This window comes from Gavialis gangeticus, unplaced genomic scaffold, assembly GCF_001723915.1.
Source record: "Gavialis gangeticus isolate Ggan-Ray unplaced genomic scaffold, GavGan_comp1, whole genome shotgun sequence".
In the NCBI taxonomy this organism is placed as follows: Eukaryota; Metazoa; Chordata; order Crocodylia; family Gavialidae; genus Gavialis; species Gavialis gangeticus.
Genome location: NW_017729034.1, coordinates 35,048,868 through 35,060,901, shown reverse-complemented (window position 1 = coordinate 35,060,901; position 12,034 = coordinate 35,048,868). Strand labels below are relative to the sequence as shown.

The 12,034-nt window shown below is 43.5% G+C and overlaps 1 protein-coding gene across 1 annotated transcript in view; it reads left to right on the top strand.

Moving 5' to 3' along the window:
- LOC109304230 (maestro heat-like repeat-containing protein family member 1) overlaps positions 1–12,034 on the top strand; it is a 95,598-nt gene that overhangs the window by 20,464 nt on the left and 63,100 nt on the right. Inside the window, exons 14-20 of the mRNA XM_019526710.1 lie at positions 877–920; positions 2,622–2,781; positions 3,550–3,602; positions 4,416–4,523; positions 6,143–6,253; positions 8,348–8,494; positions 9,860–9,988. Coding sequence (XP_019382255.1) covers positions 877–920; positions 2,622–2,781; positions 3,550–3,602; positions 4,416–4,523; positions 6,143–6,253; positions 8,348–8,494; positions 9,860–9,988 — 752 coding nt within the window. The remainder of the gene's footprint in view (positions 1–876; positions 921–2,621; positions 2,782–3,549; positions 3,603–4,415; positions 4,524–6,142; positions 6,254–8,347; positions 8,495–9,859; positions 9,989–12,034) is intronic.

Below are 12,034 nucleotides of genomic sequence, written 5' to 3'. Positions count from 1 at the left end.
GGGGGGGGGGCTATGGCAAATTTTGGGGTGGCTACAGCCTGCCCCCATAGGCCCTCTCCCAGAGCCACTGCCACCCGCCCTGAGCACAGCGTGGCCCAACCCCCTTACTGGGAAGAGCCCCCTGTCCTGCGCCCTGCTCCTGCTGTGCAGTGTCTGCCTGTGCCCCAGTCCCACTCCTTCTCTCACCACTGGTGGGGGGGGGCAGATTGAGGCCCCACTTATCCCAGCCCCTGCTCCTGCCTGTGCCCTGCTCCCTCCCTCACTGCTGGGGCCTCCATCTGCCCCCACCCCACGCCCATGGCTCTTTCCCCTCACCCCACAGACTTACCTTTTGCTGATCACATAAGAGTTAATTTACCTTGCATATAACGAATCTGGGGTGTAAAAAGGGTCATTGCATAAAAGCAAATTCACATATGCAGAACCCACATAAAGTGAGGGAAACCTGTATATCAATTCCATCTTGAGTTATTTTGGAGCATAACACATTTTTTTTTTATCTGTGGTCTCCTACAGTTCATCTTTCTATCATGGATGAGATTGAATTAGTTTGAATTAAGACCCCTGAAGGGCACCTGAAATGCAAAGCAAAGTTCATTCCCAAAAAGGCATGTGAATGCTCTGGGGGTGCTGTTACTTTGTTCAGTAGTGGCTGGGAGGTTCCACAATCTACATATTTGTTTTCTCTTTTGAAATCATGATTGTAAAAGTTTTCTAATTTTATTTCTCTTAAATGGGGGGGAGGGGATGGAAGGGGAGAACAGGGGAAGTGGTGGCTCTTTCTTATGCAATAATTTGCCTTCCATTCAGATACTGCTCCATTTTGCACCAGAAATGTACTCTCTTTCAATGCAGTTCTCTTTCTTCTTTTGGCAGCGGCTGAGCTCCCAACACCTCAGGCACTCTTGCTACGCCTTTTAGTAAGTGATTGGACCTGTAATTCACTTCTTTGCTGCAGAATATTTGCACCTAATTGAATACTATATCATAAGACATTTAAAATTTTTTATCTGTGAAACTACAGTGTGCTGCGTTTAGGCCAACTGAGGTTTTCTTATATCATGCTTGATGGACTTATCTCGAAAATCTGCCATTCAGATTTTTGCATGCTCTTGTGGGACTGTTCAGATATATAGCTATTTCAGACAATGCTGGTCTCCAGTAGTGAATCTGAAAAGGAGTGTACAGGGCAGTGGTCTGAAGCACTGACTTTGGGAGAGGGGTGCCAAAATAACTGGTATCGCAGCATGGTAGCCATCCCTGCTCCATGCACTCCCACTGCCCAAGGGACAAAGCTGCCATGTTACATCTGGTCTCCCATGAATTCCTCATGAAAAAATTGGGAAAATGCAGCCTCAACTACTTTACCATCCAGTGGCTAGGTCACTGGCTCTGTGGTAGGACCCAGAGAATAGATTGAACTGAGTCATCATGGTGGAGGGTGACCAGTGGTGTCCCTCAGAGTTCAGTACTCGGACAAGTGCTTTTCAACGTGTCCATCAACAATTTGGATTCAGGTATTAAAAGTGAACTAGCAAAGTTTGCAGATGATACCAAACTATAGGGGAGTGTGGTCACGCTTGGAGACAGGCTGGCAATACAGGCTAACCTTTCATAGATTCATAGATTCATAGATGTTAGGGTTGAAAGGGACCTCAGTAGATCATCAAGTCCGCCCCCCTGTCCTGGGTAGGCTCACGAGGTGGGTGGACCTCAATCTGATGTCACTTAATATGGAGAAATGTAAAGTGCTCCATCTGGGGAGATGTAATCCACAACACGCTTACAGGCTTGGCAGTGCTATGCTTGCTAGAACCAAATCTGAATGAGACCTGGGTGTCATGATAATGAATGTGAACAAAATGAACGTGAGCCAACAAGGCGATGGCATAGCTGGCAGATAATCAAACACTGGCATGCATCTACCAAGGCATCTCAAGCAAGGCTAAGAATGTCCTCCTCCCTCTCTACTCAGCCTTGATGAGGCTGCAGCTGGATTTCTGTGTCTAGTTCTGGGTGCTGCACTTCAGGAAGGAGGTGAAGAAGCTTGAGAGAGTCCAAAGGACAGCCACACATATGATTAGAGGCCTAGAGAGCAGGTTATATTAGGAGAGGCTGAAAGACTTGGTACTATTCAGCCTGGAGAAGAGAAAACTCAGAGGGAACTTGGTGGCAGCCTACAAGTATATCAAGGTTGTACATCAGGGCCTGGGGGAGCATCTGTTCCCCAAGGACCCCCCAGGGAAGGACAAGAAATAATAGGCACAAGCTGACTGAGGATTGCTTCAAGCTAGACATAAGAAAAATTTTCTTTATGAGTTGAGTACCAAGGGTTTGGAACAGGCCCCCCCCCAGAGGTAGTGCAGTCACACATCCTGATGATCTTCAAACAATGTCTTGATGCCCATCTTGATGGGATCATCTGATCCCAGAAGTCTTTCCTGCCCACGTGCAGGTGGGCTGGACCCAATGATATGTAAGGTCCCTTCCAGCCCCTCTGCTGGTCCCCATCCATACACAAGTGATATTTTAAGAGACAATGTGTAGCATTAGAACTGAATCTCCTAACTTTCCTTTCACTGTTAGTGCCTTAAATTTAACTCTGTCTCTTCATTTACCAGGTCATTTCATTGTATCCCTACAAGGGTGGGGATTCTGGGATTATTGCCCTCCAACTGCTTCATGCCCTCCACCCTATCAATTCTCTTCACCCTGTGATGCACTCAGTTTTGGGACAGCTGTGGACAGAGCAGATTCCTGAGCTCATAAAATATCTGGAAGGTAGGGGAGCAGAACATCAAACAGCTGGTGTGTGTGATCAGTCCTTCCCACTTATGACTGGCAAACAGTTCAGTTGCATCACCCCACAGAAGTGATAGGAATAAGTGTTGGGAAACATTTTGTCGACCTATATGCTCTTGCTCCTGCAAAAGTTATTTGAAGTTTTTATTTTCAAAGGGGAAAAAATAACACGGTCTTCTCTGAATGTGTCTAGCTGAGTATTGGGGGTTGATGTCTCACATTAGTGAATAAATACACAAAGTGTGTCTTTTTCTTGCATACCCAGCTTGATAGGGTTTAATTGCAAACATGCTTTTCTTTCTCTCTTTTGGGAGGGGAAGAGAGGAAGAAAGAGGGAGAGAGAGGAGGGGGAAGAGAGAGGGAGAGAGAAAGAGACACCCTGAGGGTGTGGGTCACAGCAAGCTGGTTGTTATGCTAATGGGTCCCAGTGTGAAAAAGTTTGAAAACCACTGCTCTATTGAACCCAAGAACATGTTTGACAAAAGAATAATTTCCAGAAAGGTGTTCAGCTCAATTAAAAGAGTTCAAGAGATGGCAAATCCAGCTCTTACCTGTGTAATTCTTTCAGTGGTTACAAGGTTTGCTCATATTTCATATTGACATGTTGATAATCAAGCAAAAGCATCCATCCTATCTGGTGCAACTCACTTTTCACTGACATTCTAGGTTTCCATTGTGTTTTGCTGACTCAGTCTGAACAGCATTTATACCATTTTTGCTGACCAGCAACATTTCTGTCCCTTCCAGAACATAATAAGGAAACTCTGGAAGAGAAGACATGGAAGGGCAAGCTGCTTATGGTAAACGTCAGCCTTCTTTCTAACATCCATCTTCTTTATCCCATCATCAGTATCTCTGTTGTGTTCCATTCACACTAAGCAAAGAATCATTGATGTTTCTCCTATTATATGATAGGATCAGTTGCTTTGCATATCCTTCCCAAATATATCTACACAGCAACAGAACAATGCCAGTGTTTCCAAACATGGCATGCATTACAACAATGGGGGCCAACTTTTTTGGCAGGCATGCCACAATTAGCCCTGCACCCTCCCCAAGTGCCTCTCTGATCCCCTTCCACTGTACAATCTGCTACTTTGCTTTCTCCTTCCTGCCCTATGCTCCCTACCCAGTCCGCTGCTCTGCTTTCTGCTTCTTATCCTATCTGCCACTGCACTGTTTGTCCTCTTTCTGATCTGCCGTGTGCCACTTATGGCATGCATGCTGCAACTTGGCCACCCCTGCCTTACAACTATGACTTTAGCAGCACATTCTGGGGTTGTTGAAGATCCACCTTCTTCCTTCCACTCTGGAGTGGAAGTAACATGCATTAGGTCTATACTCGGTGCAATGCGTGTCTGTCAGTATACTGACATGGCTATGTTGGCTGGTGCATTATGGGTATAAGGTCAGGTCTCCAACCTGTCTTATGCTTACATACACTTATCTCTGAAGTATCTGCCATGGCTGTGGTCAGAGACAGGATACCAGAGGAAGTGAATCATCTTGTAGTTTCTGTCTCTAAGTCCTAGACTATTTTGAAAATAGAAGGCAGCAATAAGTTTGAGGAGTATAAATATTTGTAACAGATTCTTTATCCTACCCTCCAACAGCTTTTAGAAATATCAGTGGAATCCATTATGGATGATGCGTGGTCCCGTGAGCTTGTAGATGAGATCCTTGTAAAAAGCAAAAGCTACTCTCAGGGGCCCCAAGATAAGGTCAGTCCTCTATTTATTGAGTGTATAAGAGTGAAACAGTAAGTGCAGTCTTCCAGAGTTGTTAATGTTTCTGGGGAGATAAAAGAATGCTAGATAGCCTGAATTATAAGGTTGGTGTTTAAGAAACACAAGTTAGAGTTCTAGAATTCTTTTCTAGAATTCTATTTTGTATTAGAATTTGTAAATTCCTATTTGACTTCTGTTGACTTTAGTAGTACTCTTCATATGTTTAAATTAAGCAGATACTTAAGCACTTAGCCTCTTCTCATTTCATGCCTTTTTAAAATATACTTCTGCCATAACCGTTGCATAATGACCCACTAAAAATCTCTATAGAATATTGTGTGCTGCATAAAATGCTAATAAGTCACCATTTATGGTCTATGATGGATGGGAAAATCTGCTTTTCAAGAGCAATATTCCCCTCCCACTGTCTTCTTGCCTACATTTCTCCAACTCTGGATCCAGATCCTCTGATAGTATTAGACAGCATATTCCCAGAATAGTCACTGGAAGTGCTGAACACTTGACAGCTCATAAAAACCAGGGCCCCAGTTTTCCTGCTTATGTATGGAATTATGGGCCTGCTTTGAAACATGCACTAAAATCTCAGCTTCAGTAAATAGATGATGATAGTGATGTGGAAAAGCTACATTCCAAATACTATCGGTGATGATGGCCAGGTGCAATCTTCAAAGCAGTAATATTTCACTGTTAGATACATGAAGAGAATCAAAATTTTCATTTTGCAGAGTTATAATGTACCACAATACTGTCCATCAGATAGTAAAGAAATCAGTCAGATAGTATCTAGCCCTTATTACCTCTGCCATAAACTACCATTCCTTACTTTCAACCAAATGGTGACCATAATGGTGCATTTTTTTTGAAAACACGTAAGGTATTATCTTGAATCTGAATTATTTTTCCCAAATATCGACCTATCAGTGTAAGCAAGGAACAAGGCCATCAGCATCAATAGAAAATGGTTTGGAGGAAATAATTTTTGTTCCACCAAGACAGGACAGTGCAAACTATGATCTCCAAAACTACTAACAGGAATAACATTTGTTCTAGTGTATTTAATGAGAATGTTATTTTTTTGTAGTATTTCCCATATAAATTTTATGGGACAGTATTACGGGTATCCAGAAGCAAAGAGTTTGTGAGGGAGTATCTCATCATCATACTGCAAACTTCTCATCAGGAAGAAGCTGAGAGAGAGGTGAGGATAGTTGAGGGGTTAGGCAATGAATCTTTGTGGGGAAGGAAGGGAACAAAAAGAGTTTCCAGACACTGAAGAGGAGGACTGCAAATTATTGTGGAGCCCTCAAATATCTGTGCAAGCATCAAAGTGGGAGAAATTGCATAATCTTAGGGTGAAGGAGGGAGAAGAGAAAGGTATAAAGTAGCTATCAAAGATCTCTCATTAGACTGGAGGAAGAAGGAGGGTAATGATGGAAGGCCTTGCCTCCTTGTCTGAAAGGGGAATGAAAAGGAAGGCCTGTGAAGGTCTTCACAGTTTGAGAAGGGAAGTGAGGGGGCCGAGGTAAGGAATGCAGGTGAGGATCATGGAAAAAAGAGATTGTTCTAGGCTGAGGCATGACTCTGTGTTTTAGGGGATTGCTTCTGCCATCAGTCTCACAGCTACTCGCCACCTCAACGACACCTTAGTGGTGCTGCAGGAATTCAGTAACCAGCTGATCCCAGAGGAAGGTTCACCCAGTGAGGTAGAGCTCGACTGTTGTTTTTTGTGAAACTGCTTCTCAGGCATAGCTTGCAAGGCATGCTTTTCTATGTTTGCCTCTTTTCAGTGACATTTCTGGGGTCAAGTATGCAGGCCTCATGGTACAAGGGAAAGTGAAGTCTTTTATCACTATGAGTTGCACTTGCGAAACAGGACATTGCACTGCCTGATGTGTAATCTGGGTTAGGAGTGAGGTATTCTAGTTGTAGTAAAACATGGGAAACATGCGAGTCCATGAGGCCCAGAACTGCATCCGCTCTGCTTTCTGAACACACTGTCTTCATGAGCTGTTTGGAGCAGGAAAGAAAAAAGATGCAAGGCACAGGGCGTTAGAGTTAAAGCTATTGGGGAACCTGAATTTCCTGACTCTGCAAGATTAAAATCTCAACCTCTGGGTCTCATTGATACAAATTCTGGACCCTATCCTCAAATCTTTCTCCTGAAACTATTCATATTAGCAATCTCCCTAGAATTATGTGGCTGGAACAAGGAATTATGGGGCTGGATCTTATCAAATGCCATAAGTGAGAAATGTTGCCATATTGCCTTGGAAGAGGCCACTTGAGTGTGTCGGTATCACAGGCTCTACCAGGAGAGGATGCTGCTTAGCTTTGAACCTGTTCTGATATTTAAACTCCTCTCTTCTCAGAGATGGTGGGGGAGGCATTCATAAGTGGATGTTTCCTTTCCAAGTATTTATCTCTAGTGAATTCCTCCCACATGAGTCTTTAAACCAAAATTACATGTCTTTCCAAAAGTCTGGCTTAGATTCCCTCTAGTTTTGCTCACAAGTTACAGGGCTCAGTAATATTCTCTGTTAGGATGGAAGAGTGATTCTTCCTCCACTGCCATAGTCACTAGGTGAAATCCTATAGCCTGTGCCATTGCTGAGGTCATTGCGGGACCCCTAGCACAGCTGTACGAGCACTGGTGGTGCTCTGGTGTGGTGCCAGAGGACTGGAAGAGGGCCAGTGTGGTTCCCATCTTCAAAAAAGGGAGGAAGGAGGACCTGGAGGACCCGGGGAACTATAGGCCAGTTAGTCTTACCTCGATCCTGGGCAAGCTTTTTGAGAGAATTATCCTGGCACATGTCCATGAGGGGCCAGCAGGGGAGATCATGCTTAGGGGCAACCAACACGGGTTCATTAGAGGCAGGTCCTGTCAGACCAACCTGGTGGCCTTCTACGACCAGGTCACCAAATCCTTAGATGCAGGGGTAGCAGTGGACATAGTCTTCCTGGACTTTCGGAAAGCCTTCAACACTGTCTCTCACCCTGTTCTCATTAAAAAACTGGGGGACTGTGGCATCGATGCCTACAAAGACAAATGGGTCGCTAACTGGCTGATCTCCACTCTGTGGTGGAGATTGTCCGAACCGGCTGATTTAAATACATCCAGTCCCTCCAGAAGTTCCCTGACTAGATCCTCCCTGACCCTTGGCCTGGGTGTGCCTCCCCTGGGGCCTGAGGGGGGCTCGGTGAGGGGGGGCTGATCCGGTCCCTTCTCAGGAAAATGGAGGCAAAGAAGTTGTTAGATAGGTTAGCTTTGTTGTCTGGTGTGATGACCAAATTTCCTAGCGTGTCTTGCATGGGCCGCACATTACCCAGTACCTTCTTTTTGCCCCCTATGTATTTAAAAAAGGACTTCTTGTTGTCCTTGATCTGAGTAGCTAGTCCCAGATCCAGGTCCTGTCATCCCCATGGCCCAGGGTACTCCCCTACAATCCCCGCCCCCTCTTTGTGACCAGATGGGGCCCTGCTGTGTCTGCCCTCAGCACCAGATCAGGGCCACTGGTCATATCTGGTCTATGGGCTGACCAGGTACTCCCCATCTAGTCTGCCAAGGAAAAAGGTTGAGTATCACTGGCCTAGGCTACTTCAGAAGTCAGATCAGATTATCATAATAATCCTCTGTGGCCTCTGATACATGTGCTTCTCTACAGGTTCTCTCTCAGTCTATAGAAAGTTGTCTAAAACTTAATGATTGCAGCAGTTCTGTGGGGAGGAAGGTGTGAGATCATTCATGAGAGGAAGTGATCTCAAAGATGAGTCTGTGTATGTCTCCCTTTTTGTTACAGCAGAATGAGTGGAGGAGGTCATTCAGCACACTCCATCTTTGCTATGACCAAGTGGCCATGGAAACAAAGGACAGTATCCTGCCCTTGGTGGACAACATTCTCTTCCAAATGTTACACCACTTCCGCCGCTGCACTGCCTCAGCCATGGTACTGTGTACAGGACTAATTGCTATGGGTTCCTTATTCATTCCTAAACTTCTGAGGTCCTAAGGTTGAAAAATCTTTTCATTAGGCCCAGCTTGTCTGTACTAGAAATTTGTCTCATGGGGCTTTAAACATCATTGTATTATGGCTTGAGTTCCCAGAATACTTGAATATTCTGAAAAGTGGACCTCCTGAGTCTGGCATCCCACAGCTGATCTTCAAAATGTGGCCACAAAACTTTCCATGCTGGATTCTGAAGGAAGACTTGCTTTCATGTAATTCCCAGGGCAAGGATTTCTTCTTCGGTGCTAAGAAAAACAGTTCCAAGAAAAGATAAAATTCCCCACTCACTTCCTCAATGCCTGTGACCATCCTCACATGTCCATGGATAGCTCTGAGATTAAAATGAGACTGATAGTAACTTTATCAGTTCAGTGGGTTTATGAAGTGATGTCCAAATGTAGTGATCTTGCTTGTTCTCCTTTTTATGAGAGTTGGTGTCAGGGCAAAAAGGGAATTCTGTGATTTTTGCTTTATGACAGTCTCATGGCAGAAGGAGGTTTATGAGTTTTTTTGGCTTAGAAGCTGCAGAAAAGTTTGTTAAATATCCCTTTTCATCTGATCAAAGGAATTAAAGGACTACATATTTTTACAACTATGAGATCAGACCAGTTGCACGCTGTTTATTTCTTATTTATTTTAAATTCCAAGACTTACCCATGATGTAGTTGGGGCTTTCCAGACTCTTATCCCAATGTCCAAAGTAACTCTTTTCACCACAAAATGATTAATTACAACCTTAATGGAGTGTTCTATTTCCCATGAGAATTAAACTAAATGATAGTATGGACAGACTAAATATGTTTGGGCCTTTTTTTTACATTCCTGGTTTTCCTGCATCTAGAAAGGATCCCAACTGTGACTGTCTTTTAATGTTAAATATAAGTAGGTTGTAAGGTTTCAGCACATAATAATTACTCCTTCTCCACTGGCAGGAAAGGAGACCAGACGTTGGCTATTAGGTGAAGTGAAAAAAACCTGTTTTTAAAATACAGGTGGTGGGAGCTGGATATAGGCTACTGTATTTTGACATGACCCAGGAGGGCTTGCATAAACTACAGTGTAAATGTGCAGTGCTAGATCACAATAACTTACTTGATCTAATCAGCACATTCTAAAACTCAAACTAAGACAAAGGCACAGTACTTTTGAATGTGGAAAACTGTAGCCAGTTGGAAGCTACTCAGATCTAACATCTCACCTTTATAGCCTAGTCTAGATAAGGTCTCAGCTGCTTTACTTCTCCTGGTATTGAGCTATCATTAATGCATTAAACTGTTATTTTCTTTGTTCCTGGGAGGGGTTTAGGACCTAAGTCTAAAGCTGAGCTTTCTGAGATCAATGGCTACATTCACAAGAACAGTGGGTGACATTGCCCACACAGCAAAAGAAACCCATGAGTTCTCACAGAAAGCGGTGATTGCAGCATTTATGACGGTGAGTAAAATTTGCAAAAGGACCAACTTCTGCTCTCATTTCTATTGGTACAAATCTTGGAGTAACCAAGCCAGGGTTGCTAACTCTCTGTAAACTTATGACTATTTCACAAATAACAAGGCTGAAAATGCCTGTCTGTAAATTCCATAAAGACACTGCACCATCCATAAGTCAGGAAGCACAAACACCTCTACAAAATCAGCTCCCTAATAGCATGGAACATCTGAAACTCCATGGTTGGAAAACAAGCTAGCTGCATTTTTAAAGGATAGCAGTACCACCTGACGTCTGCGTAGGAGTGCAGCACCCTAAGGTAGCTCTTCTCAGGCCCTTACGGTGTTGCTCCTGGTGCTGCCTCCGATCTGCCTATAACATGACTGGGTAGCAGGTAGGCAGATTGTCAGTAAAAAAAATTGCCTTGGGTTGGCAACCCTGAACCTTGCTGGTTGAGGAAAAGGCTGGTTTGGAGGTTACAAAATTCAGGAACAAGAAAAGGATGCAACAGGCAGTTTGAAATCAAAGCAGCCAGGGGTATCTATAGGAGCCCCAAGCCAGGGGCAGCATTATATTTAAGAGAATAAAGGGGCCTGTGAGACGATTTATATTATTAATCCAAAAGCATTGTGACTTGTGGATTTCTTACCTGATGTTACATGTGTCCTTGGGCTCATGGCATATGTTACAATATGATGGAACAAACCAGTTCTTTTTTTTTTGTATTTAATTTTTTTAAAGAAAGATAAGTATACAAATATGCATTTAAGCAAGTATATTACTGAGCTAATTTCCTGCAATTTCACTAAGCTAATTAAAAATGGAACAATGTAATGATCAAATTAAGGGCACAATTAAAAATAATTTGATAGATTCAAATTAACAAATGTCCAAGATAATACAAAAGGTACTCATTTTGAATCATAATGTTAATAAAAGGAATATTTTTATGTCAATCTTAGGTTGAAGGAGTTGGCTCCTTTCCACCTAAGACCCTACCCAATTAACTGGGGAAAGATGGAAATAACCCTCCATAAGACCTAAGGCCCAAATCAAAGCCCTTCTTTAGATGGGTAAATAGCATTCACACTGCTAAAGTTAGCCACGTAAGCAGGATTTTTGGCAACTTATGTGGATGTGAGATGCTATTCCACACAGGAAGTCATGTCAAGTCCATGTAAGTTACATGAAAGAGGTGGGCCCTCTCACTAATACACCAGTGGAATTTGCCTAGGGAGAGGGAGGCCCAGGTTCTCCCACTCTTCAGCAAAGAACTGGTAGTTTTCATGTTGCTGCGTAGGTACTGCAGGTTGAAAAGCTGACCACCCATTTGCTACTCAACCTCAATTCCAGGAGGAAGGTGGTCACAGATGAGAAACAAAATCACAGAAAGATAGATGGAAAAAAGAGTTGGGGTGATGATGCAGTATGACACCAGTATGAATGGTAAATTGCATACTGATCCATTGCAAAGGACTATGCTGGTCATCCCATTATAGAGTAGCCTGAGGACACTGATGAACTTCAGTGGACAACTAAACCTAGCCAGCACCTTCCATGATTGATGGAGAGGTCATGATTGATGGAGAATGTCATAAACAGCACCTGGTGGTGCTCTCTACACTTCTCCTGGATCTGTTGTAAAACAAAAATCATGTCAGTGGTACCCCGAGATCATCTAAAGCCACACTGGGATTCTGGAAGGACAATGGGGAAGAGGCAATTCAGAAGGATGTAAGAATCTTCCCAGCAGTGGAGAGGAGGGTAATGTCTTGGTAGTTCCCATGCACTGACTTATCCCCTTTCTTGAAGATGGTCACAATGTTGGCATTCTTTAAGTCAGGTGGAACTTCCTCACTAACCCATATTTTGATGAGTTGGTGAAAATTTTGCATTAGTGCTGTTCCACCAGCTTTGAAGACCTCTGTAGGGATGCTGTCTGGGCCTAGCACCTTACTGTTCTTTGTCTGAGTGATAGCACAACAGACTTCCTTGAAGGATGGGGGATCAGCAAGAAGTTCATAGTATCATAGTACTTAGGGTTGGAAGGGA